Source organism: Stenella coeruleoalba (genome assembly GCF_951394435.1).
Source record: "Stenella coeruleoalba genome assembly, chromosome: 1".
Classification (NCBI taxonomy): domain Eukaryota; kingdom Metazoa; phylum Chordata; class Mammalia; order Artiodactyla; family Delphinidae; genus Stenella; species Stenella coeruleoalba.
In genome coordinates, this window is record NC_137169.1 from 49,230,569 (window position 1) to 49,246,780 (window position 16,212).

At 34.3% G+C, this 16,212-nt stretch overlaps 1 protein-coding gene across 5 annotated transcripts in view; it reads right to left on the reverse strand.

Annotated features, from left to right (window-relative positions):
• Positions 1-16,212, reverse strand: part of OMA1 (OMA1 zinc metallopeptidase) — a 139,180-nt gene that overhangs the window by 120,688 nt on the left and 2,280 nt on the right. For all 5 annotated transcript variants that reach the window (XM_079922724.1, XM_079922722.1, XM_079922723.1 and 2 more), the window contains exons 2-6: positions 11,595-12,113; positions 8,927-9,155; positions 6,184-6,357; positions 5,977-6,084; positions 3,094-3,222 (exon numbers count right to left, since the gene is read on the reverse strand). In XM_079922724.1, coding sequence (XP_079778850.1) covers positions 3,094-3,222; positions 5,977-6,084; positions 6,184-6,357; positions 8,927-9,155; positions 11,595-12,094 — 1,140 coding nt within the window. In that variant the 5' untranslated portion in view covers positions 12,095-12,113. The remainder of the gene's footprint in view (positions 1-3,093; positions 3,223-5,976; positions 6,085-6,183; positions 6,358-8,926; positions 9,156-11,594; positions 12,114-16,212) is intronic.

Genomic DNA, 16,212 nt, shown 5'->3' on the forward strand with positions numbered 1-16,212 from the left:
ACACTACTAGAGGATTTATTTCAGTTAGAAAATTAACCATATAGCAGAACGGTCTTTCTTTGACATATTATCTTAATTTCCTCTTTGTTTGCCAAGTATCGATTAGTTAGGAAAATGAACTTTTCTTCCAACTCCAATAAAAGAATACAAATAGATATTATAACTGTAATTTTCCTAATCACTTGTATTTATGTGAATGCTTTCCAGTTAAATACTAATTTTCAGTAAGTACTAAAACTTTGTAGAAGATGGATCAATAGGCAGGATTTTTGAGAGGAGAGCTATTAATTGGGGAAGCAATTTTTCAGAGGTAGCTGCATGTCAGTAATGGCTAGAAATAGTAAAATCAATCTAATCCATTGTATATGACCATTAGATATGACTTGCTTCCTTCTCGATCATGTCTGTTTTAGGTTGCTGAACTATATTATATAGTGTCTGCACTTTCCATAAGCAGTCTGCAGGTGTCCCAACGAATCTGCCGGTAGTATAACCAATTAAAAACATTGGCTTTAAAAGGAAAGAAACGTGTTCAAGCCCAAATGCTGATGTGTATTAACTATTAGTTCTGGGCTAACTTTTTAAGGCCTCTAAGCCCAAAAGCATCATATGTAAAATGGAGCAGTAACAGTACCAAACTCCTAGAGTTGCAGAGAGAATAAAATGAGCAAATAATAATTAATAATAATAACTCCCATCTGTTGAGTCCTTACTTGGTACCAGGTACTGTGCTAAATGCTTTCAATCAGTGGTTCTCAACTGGACGTGATATTGTCCCTCAGGGACATTTGGAAATGTCTGGAGATATTTTTTGATTGTCACAACTGGGGCTGGGAAGAGAGGGGGGAGTGCTACTGGCATCTAGTGGGTAGAGGCCAGATGTGTAGAGGCATCTAGACGTGTAGAAGCCACTGAACATTCTGCAATGCAGAGGACAATTCCCCACAACAAAGAATTATCTTGTCAATTCTTTGTCAATTCAAAATGTCAATAGTGCCTATATTGAGAAATGCTGCTTTAAATGTATAATTAAACCCGCAATAATGTTTGAGTTAGCCACTACTATTATCCAAACTTACAGATAAAGAAACTGAAACCTATAATAAGTGAAGTAACCTGCTGAAGTTCTATAAAATTTAGGTCTAATAGAGATTAAGTTCAAACACAGATCCATCTGATCAGAGCCTGTATTCTTAACCCCTGTACAAAATTAATCTACAGTGTTTATCCTAGTGCCTACGATACAGTTAAGTACTCAATAAATGTTAGCTACTATAATCATTATTAATAGCTCCCAAAACCCTACCTGGTAGCGCTCTATGAGGGCTGCTACATTGTACCCAGACAGTTAAGTGAGGGCCCCCTACTTCTTCCTTCCTCTCTTCCTTTCTCTGACAAAAAAATGTCAGCAATTCCCCCTCAAGAACTTCACTATCAGCATTCCCCTCTGCTCTCCAATGACAATGAGCAAGCTTCCAGAGAAAGAAATATTTCCTTGTCACCAAAATTACTGGGAGGGGGTCCTGATTTAGGGAAATAGAGTTCAAACAGAAGTAATCCTTACTTCGTTTTCAGTTTAATTATTAAAGAATTATACTCAAATAGCAGGATCATCAAGTATTTCAAGGGAGAAACAGCTTCCAGTTATCTTTCTTATGACTTAATCTCCTGATTCCATTACAGAAAAAGTTATTTATTGATAAATGGGGGGAAAACTACATTACCTTCTCTGACTTCCCAGCACATCAATGATAAAGATAAAATTCAAAATATGAGATTCTATAATCTAAGCAATAACCATTCTTTCTTTTTCCGTTTAAGAACCTTTATTTCAATATAAATGAAACCAAATGATATGCTAACACTGAATAAAAGACTTAGTTATTCAATTTCTAAAGCAATTTGTCTCAAAGAATTTTACACATTGGATTCAAACAGCACCCAGATGGCACTCTGATGGGTGCTCCACAAATCACTGAATAAACAAATAACAGATTGTTCCTAAATAACCAAACCTCCCAGGACAAGAAGAAATATCTGATGAAAGACATAAAATAAAATAGCTAATCATAGTTAAACAAAGCAGATATTAAGATTGCAAGACCTCCTTTCAGTAGTGTACTGTTTTGAACAAGATGGAGGACTCAAAAAATTTTATCAGATGACTATCATTATGCATAAGTACTAAAAACAGAAGTTAACAAACACCTATTAAGACTGTCCTTTCAGTATTTTCCAGGCAACATTAATTTAACTGGGAGTGAGGAGATGAGGGTAGTCAAGCAGCTTCTGCAAACCCTGTGCCCATAAAAGTTTACAGGTTTTAAGAGTTCCCCATTAAAATGCAAATATTTGGGGGAAGGGAGAGTCATCCAGTGAGTACACCACTGTTACTAGGAGACAAAAGGGGAACGTCTGAAGGTAAAACAACAGAAGGAAAGAAAGGGTTGTGACTGGGTTTCTCTCTGTAAGAACAATAACTATGCAAAAAAAAAAAAAGCTAGCCAAAAGTTGCCAAGCCCTTCTAATCCATCTATCTCCATCATAAAAGAGATGTAATATTTTCTAATTTGAATGCTCACTATTAAGAATATCCCCTAAGGGCTTCCCTGGTGGAGCAGTGGTTAACAATCTGCCTGCCAATTCAGGGGACATGGGTTCAAGCCCTGGTCCGGGAAGATCCCACGTGCCGCGGAGCAGCTAAGCCCGTGCGCCACAACTACTGAGACTGCACTCTAGAGCCCGCGAGCCACAACTACTGAAGCCCGCGCGCCTAGAGCCCGTAGTCCACAACAAGAGAAGCCACCACAATGAGAAGCCCACGCACCGCAATGAAGGGTAGCCTCCACTCGCCGCAACCAGAGAAAAGCCTGTGCACAGCAACGAAGACCCAATGCAGCCAGAAACAATAAATAAAAAATAAAAAAAGAATATCCCCTAAAAATAAGAAGACGTAAGACGCCAAAAATTAGCACCCGTTTTTCGTGGCAAGACTCATGATAAGGTATGAAAACATTTCTGGTACTTTTTCCTTTACAGTAAAATGTCCTCACCACAGGCCATTGCAAATTCAACTTATTGTTTCAGACTTACCTCCTGCAATTTAGACTGAATCCACTGGCCCAAAAGTGCCAAACTATCTCGAGGACAAATGGCCCAAATCATTGTGAGAAAAATCAGACCTAGGAAATCCAGGAAATGAACCAAGCTAGCCTTTTCTGCCTGAGAAAAATCAAAATAATGAAAATTACACTTAATAAATTCAGATAGTACATGCTAACATTTTCTAGTTCATCGTGTGTAACCACATTAAATAATTACATGTGTTTAACTGAACTTCGCCACGTAAGACTGCAAATTCGTTTTCTTCTGTGTGCTTTATCCTTTCCCAGTCTGTTTTTCCCATCTCTTGTGTACATACTTATGCATTCATTTATTCATTCAACTAATATCTACTTGAGCCACTACCACCATTCAGATACAATGACAGGTTCATTAACCTACAGTGTCTTATATTAACAAGCATAATAATCTTGTAAAATAGGTACAATTGTTCCCTATTTTATAGATAAACTAAGATGAAGAGAGATTAAAAGAGTTGCCCAAATTCAAAAAGCAATTAGTAAAAGAACAAGGAACCAAACCCAGGAAGTTATAGTTTCTAATACAGTCACTAAATCTTTTTAAAAAATCAAATAAATATGTTTATTATGCTTATACTTTTAGACAGAGACCAAACACTACCTAACATATGAAGCAGTTAAAACAAGGAACAATTCAGGAAAATATTAGAAATTTATTTTTTAAATAAAAGTCTTTTGACTTCATGACCTAATATGTGAAGAGTCATGCAAGTCTGCAACTTCATCAGCCTGTTATTTCCCACCAGGAAATTTAGTTATATGATTTTTTGTATTTACTTATAGCAGTAACCAAAAAATGTTTTACTTAAAATAGTTGTTTGGAGTAGTAATATCTAAATATAAGTTTACTGCACTGGACTGTTCATTGTTCCTCACTAAAGTTGCTGAATAAATGTTATTGTAGTGCTGATACTGATAATATAGGAATCATCACTTGAATGTATGAAACATGGCTAACAACTAAAAATAATCGCCTAGAATACTTCTGAATATAATCTGCCTTCACAAAGCATTCTTTGCTTCATTATAAGACTCATGAAAAGCAATTATGGAATTATTTTAGCACTAAATGATGAAGTCATTATAGAAGAGAAAATCCTTGTAATTAATTATTAAAGAATATAATTGTTATTACATAATCTTAGAAAACTAAAAATTTTTTTAAATTTGTATTTGTGAAATAATGAAAACAACATAAAATGGAGACTCCTAAAAGAGAAAACATAGTATTGACAGTGTCTAAGACCTCTAACAAAGAAATATTAATTACTATTTCCTATTTTTAAGACCATTTGCTTTTTATGTCTCGTCTAATTATTGCTCTTGCACCGATAGAGATGACAACATTATGCTGAACAAGGCACTGACCCAGATGCCAGAAAAATTAATGTGCTGAAATGAACACCTTTTAGAAACTAAAAATGGCCCAAATTGATTGATTTTGCAGTTATAAAGCCATTTCTAGAAAGATATAACGTATCTCAACTGCTTAGATTTATTCTTGTATGTATCCGTTTAAGGAAGAAATTTTTTTCTATTTTCCTGTAACTCAGAAGAAATAAAAGAGATAATTACTATTTGCGCTCTAGAATAGCACAACTTTGGCCCACCTCATCTTATTGATACTCTAAGGAAAAGACAGAATTTGAGATGACATTTAGAGGGATTAATAACATTATCATTTCCACTTGCATTTCTGATATATTCACAATTCTTCCACTATTTACCTTTGTGTTTTCAATTAAAAAATACACCTCTCTCTAATCATGTAAACAAGTGAGCCATGCACAATTTTTAATGAATAAAAATAAAAATATGAGTAAACAAATATATTATTTTTCTAGATTCACACCAAGTCAAACAGATGTATATTCACAAGGGTATATAAATCTACCTGAATTCTATGATCTATGAGAAAAGTGCTGCCAACAGCCGGGTAACTGTGGGAAGAGGAAGCAGTGCCAGACTTGCAAACAGAAAACCTTGATTAAAGTTCCAATTCCGCCAGTTTGTCACGTTAGTCATGTTTTTAAACATTAGAGACCTCGTATATAATATAGCAGCAGTCCCCAACCTTTTTGGCACCAGGGACCGGTTTCATGAAAAACAATTTTTCCACGGACAGGGTGGGGGGATGGTTCAGGGGGTAATGCAAGCGATGGGGAGCGGCAGATGAAGCTTCGCTCATCCGCCTGCCGCTCACCTCCTGCTGTGCAGCCCAGTACCAGTCGACGGCCCGGGGTTTGAGGACCCCTGTAATATAGGGATATTAAATACCTACCTCATGAGGATAGTATTAAAATTATGAATGAGAAGGTATTAAAAAACTCAGTAAACTGTAAAATGGCAAGGTATCATTATTACTACTCTGCATTAATTATACATGGCATATCATTCTAGACATTTTCAAAGATGCTCTAAGCTATCCTCTGAGAATGAATAAAAAAGTAAGAAAACATTTACCACTTGAATAGTAATATCACTTTCCTACAGTTGATTTGCTGACTAGATTCTAAGTATGTTAATAATTATGGAAAGTTTAAAATCTAATTTGAAATAATTACAGGTTGAGAATAATCACTTCTTAGCAAAAAAGACAGATGATAAAAATAGTATTTAACAGAAACACTAATTATTCAGTATCAAACACTAAAGACGATAAAAATTCTCAAAATTAGCCAATCATACTTTCTCAGGTAACAGAATAAGTCAATTATTAAAAACTAAAATTCCATCATAAAAAATAACTGAAAAGATTCAGTTTTCTAAAAGATTTAACTTGCTAATTTCAAAGGAGCGTTTCAACAACTGAACATTCATTTTAGGTACTTACGGCATGTTCAAGTATTGCATGTGCTATTTCATGGCCCAGAAGGAAGGACAGCTGATGAATATCAGTCACACTATTTAAAAGCCCAGTGAAGATAAACACTTGTCCGTTCTGCACCATAATGAAAATAATGTAAGGAATTAGAACAACAGAAAAAACAAGGACGTTAAATTTAACAATTAAAAATTAGGCTGGGTAACATTTACGTACTGGAAGCACAAAGGCATTTATATCTGGGGAATCAACCACGTGAATTATCCAATTGATCTCAGAGATCCCTGGAATATCTTTATTGCATTCAATTAAATGATGAACCACTTCTTTAACAGCCATGTATCGGGTGTCTTTCTCAGTTAGCATATCATTTTTAAATTCTTCCATCCACTGAAAGATTAAAAAGAAAAGTAGTCTCTAAGAGAGTGCTAGCTCTACAAAATGTTTATGTTGCTTTAAGGAGTGCTATATGGCACTTACTGTTGAACACTTCAATTTCTAAATATGTAAAAATATGCACATATTAAATACTCAAAAAATTTCAAATTTGAATTATTTATGCAAAGGCAATCTGGTTTCTCACAAAGAGAATAAATTCTAATAACTAAGATTTTTCAGATAAATTGGTTGAAATAAAAATTCACTCATCTTTTCTATTAGCCTATAAACAAATAAAATGCTTAAATATTATTTCTAACTTCCTAAATATTTTAGAAAACAAAACATTGCCTAGAGAACAGAAAGATTTCATATAAGAAAGTAAAATACAAAAGAAAATTACTTTCATAACATACTGAATAGAAAAACACCCTATACTTATTAAGAAAGTTAAACTTCTGCCAAAAAAGGACACTTCATTAATTTTAAAGCGCTTTAGTCAGATAGACTGAAATTACTAAACTTTTAGAACTAATGGGCATATCATTTTCTCTATATTATGCTAATTAAGACTAACCACCATATGAAGACACTTTTTCTGAGGCTATATTCATGAGACTCTTTCAAGTGTACTTCGAAAAGTGAGGATGTTCTTAAAATATTAAATTTCCATAAAATGTATAATTTCTTTCATATATGAATCAAGAAGTCCGTAACCTTCCTCCTTGAGATGCATTAAAAACATGATTTTATAGAATATGAATTTGAAAGTCTTTATATAGCATTTTTTAAAAGCACAAGTCACCAGTGTAAACTGTCTGAAACAAAGAAAAACACTGAAGTAGATACAACAAACAAAATTATATGTAATTACAGTACTTTATAATAATCCCATAAGAGCATGTGTTTGAATTTTCATAACAAACAGGTATTACATTTGTAGGCTAAAAAATAAGAAAAAAATATATATACATGTATATAATTTTTTAAAGCTTCTTAGTGATATAAATGGTAGAAGATAACACTAATTTAACACTAGGCCTTTCTCAATCTTAACAGAACACTTTCCTCAAACTTGCTTCTAACTGGACTATTCTAAGAAACATCTCAAATCTCTGTATAAACTGTATAGAAGAGATTGGTCCTATCTTTATTAAGAACAATCTTTTTAGTGAAAAACCATTGTTATTTCCTTTTTTATGGTAACTTTCCATTAACAAACTCAGAAGCTCAATTGAAATAAAAATCTAACCATGACAAAGCTGTCAAGTGAGGTTATAAATTCCACAAATATTAATTGAGCATATACAGGCAACCTCAGAGACACTGTGGGTTCAATTCCAGTTCTCGATATCTTTAACGAGATATTCACCACAAAGTGAATATCTTAGTAAAGTGAGTCACAGGAATTTTTGGTTTCCCAGTGCATGTCGTGTGCAACAGCATTATGCCTAAAAAAAACAATGTACATACCTTAAAGAACACCTTATAGCTAAAAAATGCTAACCATCATCTAAGCCTTGAGCAAGTCATAATCTTTTTTGCCTAACAAATGTAATAATAATGAAAAGGCTTGAAATATTGCAAGAATTACCGAAAAGTGACCTAGAGATACGAAGTAAGCAAATGCTGTTGGAAAAATGGCGCCGATAGACTTGCTTGACACAGGGTTGCCACAAACCTCCAATTTTTAAAAATGCAACATCTGCAAAGTGTAATAAAGCAAAGAACAATAAGATGAGGTTTGTCTATACTGTTTATGTGCCAAGCACGAGAGATAGAAAGATGATCCGTCCTCAAGGAACTCACTAGTGGTATAAAATGTTTAACTACTTGAGTGACTATACTTTCCAAGGAGGTTAAGACTTCTGAATTCCAACTTTATTTTGCATTCAAAAAATATAATAAAAGCCAAAATTGACGTGTGGGAGGGGGAGAGAATATCTTATTCTACTTTATTTTCAAGGTACAAAAATTCAAATTACAGATCTATTTATTCAAAAAATATATACTAAGCACTACCTTGTACACTGTGCCAGTACTTAAGATGAAATGATAAACAGAATAGACAGGGTCTCTGACCCCCTGGAGCTAGTCTAGAAAGGGAGACAGATCAACAGATAAATAATTACGCAAATAATTATGGTGTTACCCTCACGATAAGTGTTTTAAAAGAAAAGGACAGTATGCAAAGAGAAAAGTAGGAGACCTAGCCCCAATATAGCCAAGCACAGAGCATAGCTACAAATGACTAATTCATAACGCAGTCTGTATGAAGGATACGCCCTAGAGCCTAACGTAGCCACCCTGCCTAACCCAGTCAGGATAATCAAGGAAGGCTTTCCTAAGAAAGTGACATTTAAGGTGACATGTGATGAACAGGAGTTAGCTGGGTGATACAAGGAAAGGCAATGTAGGCAGTAGGAATACTAAGCATGAAAGGTCTGAGGCCTTTTGGAAAAAATGCTAATTTGCTATCGGAGATTAAATTAAAAACTAGTGCATCTTTCATATTTAAGAAACCTTCCTCCTTTGAGTATTACATCAAGCAATGTAGTTAAAAACAATTCTTTCTACTTACTGCTTCATATTCCAGTTCTGATAAAAGTCTGAAATGTTCTTTCCCCAGTAATAGAAGCTTGCTCCTTCCTGTGACTGGACTCACTTCCAGGTGTGTAAAATAAAATAATACAAAAAGCAATCCAAAACTACTCAAACCAAGGAATAACTTCCATTTATTCTTCCTTACACTTTCTTTAAATAGTTCCTTCTTGTTAGGAGGAAGTGCCTGCCACCATTTCCTTATGCCCCTGGAGCAAAAAGAAAAATTCAAAGTTCTGATAATAGAATCAGTACATATCACCAAAACGTAATGCTTATGCTAAAATTCTGTCATCAAGTACTCGAATTTTTATATTTTTCTGTATAGATTTTTTTTTCAATTTTTAAAAATTCTTAGCTAAATGATGAAAATGTAATCAATTATATGGAGCTATAGTTAAAAATTCTAATGCTCATTTGAATTTTCTTCAGTTATTTTAAAGGTAAACGCTAAATGAGAAGCTGTTTTACTATAACTACCATTAACATTTATTGACTGTTCAGCACATTCAAGGTACTCTTCTAATGCTATACGTATATCACCTCATTTAATCTTCATAATAATCCTGTTACAGAAGAGAAAATTGAGACTTAAGAGAAGTTAAACAATTTATACAAGGTTGTAGAGTTAATAAGAGGAAAATGAGGCAAGGAAGGCAATATAATAGGGATGAATTGCCCAGATAAACATCTGAAGGCGTTATGGTACAACAAATCTATACCTTTAACCACCACTGCCCCCAACGCTCGTCAGACATCTGACACAATGTGCCAGTACTTCAGTAAGGTACAAGGGAAACTATCTCAGCACTGATTTTAGAAACTAATATCGCTCAGTAGCAGAAACTCTACTAACCCCTCAAGAACATGACAAAGGAGAGGTAATAAAAAGAGCATAAGCACTGTAAATACGGAAATGAGAGATTTTATAGATAACATCTGGGGAGGTCCAATTCTACCAGGCAACAATAGACTCTCTGCTGCTTATTAGGGTTCATGGACATTTTGACAACCAGTAATGTTTTCAGCGCTGGAACAGAACTTTTTCCCTATGAGTTCATCTGTGAAATTACAACAAGAATTTAAAATATATACATCATTCTCTTGACAAAATTTATTTTATAAAATAACTTCTTTGAGTTATCTTAATCTTGTTAAGTGACACACCTAAAATGCCTTTAAAGTGTTTCAACCTAAAAAGATTCAGATCAAACTATGAAGTATACTTATTTCCAATTTAAAAGTTTATGACATTATCATTTAAAATGTATGAAAACATATCCTAAAATAAAACTTTAGGTGATTTACAACAGTAATATCAACAAAAGGTTAAAAATAAATAAATAATTTAAAAGGATGAAAAAGAGTTATTGGCCCAAGAACTTGGGCTGAGTTGTGACAAAGATTCTCTCCTACCCTGAACTCTACTCAGACTCCCCTGAACTCTTTTTCAAATAGGCCTTGTCTTTTGGACTACTGTGTTCATCTCTGCATTGTCCAATTTTAGCAAGAATCCTGCTAGGTCAATTAAGTCAGAATCCCTCATCCTCCATATCGCATCACAATACCCAATCTGTCCTTACCATTCATCATCCCCCAGGTGATATCTGATCACCCTCACCTGCCTTCAGCAATAACTCTAGTAGGTCAGTTCGGGTGGAATCCCCCCTTGCTCCTGATGTTTCCTCTCTGTAGTTTTCCATCTACCAACCCCCGCCCTGCCCACATAGCCCATGGTGTATTCAGAGCTGACTCTGGTTCTATGCAGAAGTTTTCTCCTACTGCAGAAGTTCTGAATAAAATCTGTTTTTACTTCTTTAACTATTGTCTAGCTCTGGCTTTCTTTGATAGTCGTTACTTAAATCGAGAGCTAAATTAGCTGAATATTTTCTGAGTGCCAAAGCCTAGTCATAAAGAACACAATAAATTACAGAGTACAGGTCCTTGATTTTTGATAAAAAGAAAACTGGGTTGGTTAGTATGGAAGTAAGAAGGCTAGAAGGCACTTCATAGTTATCAAACATAAGAAAAGTTTATAATGAGACAATACTTAACTTTACCTTTCTTCAATCTTCATGGAGCAAATAAGAGAAAACAGAATTATGAGGGGGAGTTTTAAATTAAATATGAAGTATTACTTAGCTGAAAAAAAACATTAAGTATTATAAAGGATCACAAAGAAAATAAAGATTTGTCGGAAACAGAATAGAAAAATAAATAAATAAAAAATACTAATTAAGAGTTAACGTGGCTAGGAATGAGCCCTTTCTTAAGTAAGCAAAGTTCTTCAGTTTCATGCTCCATTGTCTCAAATTCCATGAACTAAAAAGGAATGCTTGTCAGTACAGTTCTTATACGTGAGTTGTAACAAACATTTCTGATTCTTGTAATCATAAATATAAGACCTTTTAAATAGTGTCTATATAAAATATACAACAATAATTTTTAAAGATCACATTTCTGTACTATAATATGCAATAGATGATTTTAAGATTATTAAGGCATACATAAAAAAACTGAGTAGAACCAACTGTTTAGAAACTGAATTCTGAGCTAATTATGGGTAGGAAATCTATCAAGTTTTCTTTAAAAGTGAGTTTTACAGATACTTTCTAATATAAGAGTTTATATTTTAAAGGGCATTTTACCTGCCCACAATGATAGCCAGTAGCTTCTGCACTGGTTTAAGAATCATCAACAAGAGAGGAACCGGAGCAGCTTGAAACCGTGGAGAAGTATGGAAACTCCTGATGTCTCTTATGGGTAAACAGTTTAGAGGATGCACCACTGAAAGCGCAGGAACTACTAGAACGTCTTTCATCAGTAGCTGTCTTGAGAAAGAGTTATTCCACGCAGTACATTTTTGGGGAATCATCCAAGTTTCCTTACTTCTGGTGCTCAAGAGGAAGCCTGTTCTTTTGTTATTAAAAGTCCTACAGAAATGAACGTTTTCAGGCAAAAATGTCCATCTATCACCCTGATTTACTCCCAGGCCCAGAGACTTATTTACTATATTGTTAATTTTCACTTGATGACAGTCCAGTGAGGTTACAGCTTGTGTGTTACATTTTCTCCAGCTGGTCAGTAAATTAAATCGGAAGAAAACACAGTTTCTAGCAGCAAACTGCAGTCCACAGATGAAGCTCATCTTTGTTTTGCTTGATTATCTGGAACACAAAATATAAACTATAAATATCTAAGCAAAATACTTATTACGAAACTGGGAATATAACACTTATGAAAAAGGTGTTCTTCCTTTAACATATCTCTGACTAAATTACCTTGGGTTTCAACTCACTGCCCCCTGCAGCAACTCCTCTTAACAATAAAAACCAAAGAGGTTTTACTAACTTTTAACTCAACAACATGTACTTTCAAAATCTGGATTTTTTTCTTCGTTTCATTTTTTAATTTTAGTTGGGGGAGTCTGTTTTTATTTTAACAGCTAAATTAGTTGGGGAATAAGAAATGGATTAAACAAAAACAGCATGAAGTTTCAGCAATTGGCAGTAATGGGGGGAAAGAGTATTTAATGGAATAGTAAAGTCTAACATAAAATGCATTTTTAAAAATACAGATTTGTGGGACTTCCCTGGTGGTCCAGTGGTAAAGAATCCGCCTTACTATGCAGGGGAAGCAGGTTCGATCCCTGCTCCAGGAACTAAGATCCCACATGCCGTGGGGTAACTAAGCCCGCACGCCACAACTACTGAGCTAGTGTATCTCAACTAGAGCCCACTGTGCCACAATTACAGAGCCCACGTGCCCTGGAGCCCAAGCACCACAACTAGAGAGAGAAAACCCACACGCCACAACTAGAGAAGCCCACACACTGCAACAAAAGATCCTGCACACCTCAACAAAGACCCTGTATGCCGCAACTAAGACCTGACGCAACCAAAAAAATAAATTAAATAAATAAATATTTTTTAAAAAACCTAAAAAAAAATATATGTAAAAATAAATAAATAAAAATAAAATACAAATTTGTTCCTTTCAAATATAATACTGGCACTTCTGATTCAGGTCAATACAGAGTAAAAGGGACTTATCCTGTCACTGAAAATAACTAAAAGAACAGAAAGAATATGTAGACCTAAATAGACATTTTTCCAAAGAAGGCACACAGATGGCCAACAGGCACATGAAAAGATGCTTGACATTGCTAATTATTACAGAAATGCAAATCAAAACCACATCCAGCATCACCTCACACTGGTCAGAAGGGCCATCACCAAAAAGTCTACAAACAATAAATGCTGGAGAGGGCGTGGAGAAAAGGGAACCCTCCTACACTGTTGGTGGGAATGTAAATTGATACAGCCACTATGGGAAACAGTATGGAGCTTCCTTAAACTAACAGAGCTACCATATGATCCAGCAATCCCACTCCTTGGTACATATTCATAAAAGACGAAAGCCCTAATTCAAAAAGCTACATGCACCCCAATGTTCATAGCAGCACTATTTGCAACAGCCAAGCCATGGAAACAACCCAAGTGCCCATCAACACAATGGAATATTACTCAGCCATAAAACAGAATGAAATACTGCCATTTGCAGCAAGATGGATGGACCCAGAGAATATTATACTTAGTGAAATAAGTCAAATATTATATAATATCATGTATATTTAGAATCCAAAAAAATAATACAAATGAGTCTATATACGAAACAGAAACAAATTCACAGACATAGGAAACAAACTTACGGTTGTTGGGGAAAGGGAGGGGGGAGGGATAAATTAGGAGTATGGGATTAACAGTTACAAACAGCCATACATGAAACAGATAAGCAACAAGGACTTTCTGTATAGCGCAAGGAATTATATTCAACATCTTGAAATAACCTATAACGGAAAATAATCTGAAATATATACACACACACAAACTGAATCACTTTGCTGTACACCTAAAACTAACACAATATTGTAAATCAACTATACTTCAATTTAAAAAAAAACAGAGACAATAAGTAAAACAATGGTTTCAACATACTGAACATCAGGCAATGAAGAACAGTCATCCCTGAGAAATGGGAAACAAATTAGGCGAGCCCTACAACTGCCCCAGCCTTCTGCCTGGAGAGAGTTTCTAGGCCACCATGCAAAGAGGGGAAACCTAGCGCAGCCCAATGGTCCTCCTAAATTAAAGAGATGAAGCTGGGAATTCAAGGATATTAAACTAGTTATACATATTGCATATGTTTAAGAAGTTAAAGGAAAGTTTGGACATGTTATGTAGAGACATGGAATATATTTTTTCAAAAGATGGACACTGAATTTCTATATTTGAAAACTATAATGTCTTAGATAAAAATTACACTGGATGAGACTAACACCAAATTAGACATTGTATAAATAAAGACTTATGAACTGACGTATCAATAAAAAACTATCCAAAATGAAATGCAGAGAGAAAACAGACTTTAAGAAATGCATATAGCATCACTGAGGTGTGGGATAACTCAAGTGACCTGATATATGTGTAAATGGAGACCCTGAAAAATGGAGAGGGATAGTAGACAGAAAAAAAGAATAATAAAACTTGAAAAAATAATGACCAAAATTTTCCAAATTTGATGAAAACTGTAAACCCACAAATCCAAGAAGTTTAACAAACCACACACACAGGAAACACAAAAGAAACTACTTCAAGGTATATCAAATTTCTTAAAACCAATGAAAGAGAAAATCTTAAATTTGACACCTTGGATTAAATGGATACATTCATTGAAAAATACACACTACCAGAGCTCACTCAAGAAGAAATAAACAACCTGAAGAGCCCTATACCCAATTTTTAAATTGAATTTATAGTTAAAAACCTTCCCACGAAGAAAGCTCCAGAACCAAAAGGCTTCACTGGGGAATTCTACCAAACATTTAAAGAAGAAATAATAATAATTCTCTATAAACTCTTCCAAGAAATTAAAAAGGAATAGTTTGCAACTCCTTCCATAAGACCAGCACTACCCTGATACCAAAGACAGAAAAAAAATTACAAGAAGACTATAGAATAATATCCCTCATGAACATAGATACAAAACTTCTTAATAATATTCAGGAAATCTAATTCAAAAATATATTAAAAAGACAATACCTCATGACCAAGTGAGGTTTGTCTCAGGAATGCAAGGTTGAATAAAAATTCAAAAATCAATCAATGTAATTCACCCTAACTGAAGAAAGAAACACTACATGATCATCTCAAAAGACACAGAAAAAGCAATGGATAAAATCCAACAACCAACCCTGATAAAAACTCAGTAACTAGGACAGCTACAGGAACCTATAGGCAACAGTACGTTTATTGGTGAAAGATTATACTTTCCTCCCCAGATCAGGAGCAAGGCAAAGATATCTGCTCCCACCACTCAACACTCAACATTATACTGGAGATGCTAGGCAGTGCAACAGAATTAAATAGATACATAACTAACTAAATAAATGGCATCCAGATAATAAAGAAGTAAAATGATCTTTATTCCTAGATAACATGACTGTCTATCCAGGAAATCCAAAGAAATCTACAAAAAAAACCTATTAGAATGAGTTTAAGGTGGCAGAATACAAGAGCAATACACAAAAACACTAGCAAGTGAGAGAAGCCAGACTCATACACAGGAAAAAGATACACAGGAAAGGACACTACTCTCTCTCCAAAAATCATGCTCTATGATTTCAGCTTTATAATATAAACTGAAGTTTATATATATATAAACTAACTATATATAACAATATATAGTTCGCAGACTAATTTATACTTATAGAGAAATCAGAGGATGGAAACGTAAAGAGGGGCAAGAGGAGGGATTACAAAGTTTGGGGGGGCAACTAAAATGTTCACTATTGTGGTTGTGTTGCTGGTTTCATAGATATACACGTAAGTCAAAACATGCACGGTTTAAATATGTCCAACTTATTGTATATCAACTATACATTAAGCTATTTTTTTTAAAGGTACTAAAAAGAGACAACCAAATGCAATGTGTGAACTCTGATTAGATCCTAATTTGAAAGAAAAAAATTTGTTTTAGAAGACAACTGGAACTATTGGGGTAATTTGAATATGAATTTGCTTTCAGGTTATTTTAGGTAAGTACTGCTTATTTTCTTAGGTGATAAAGATGTGGTTATGTAGGTGGATATCTTATACCTGAAATGCTTGCTCAACTCTCTTTTCATGATGAATAAAACTTTCAAATTTTATAATAAAAATACATTCAGACATACACACAGGACATAAAGGCAATACAGAAAAATGC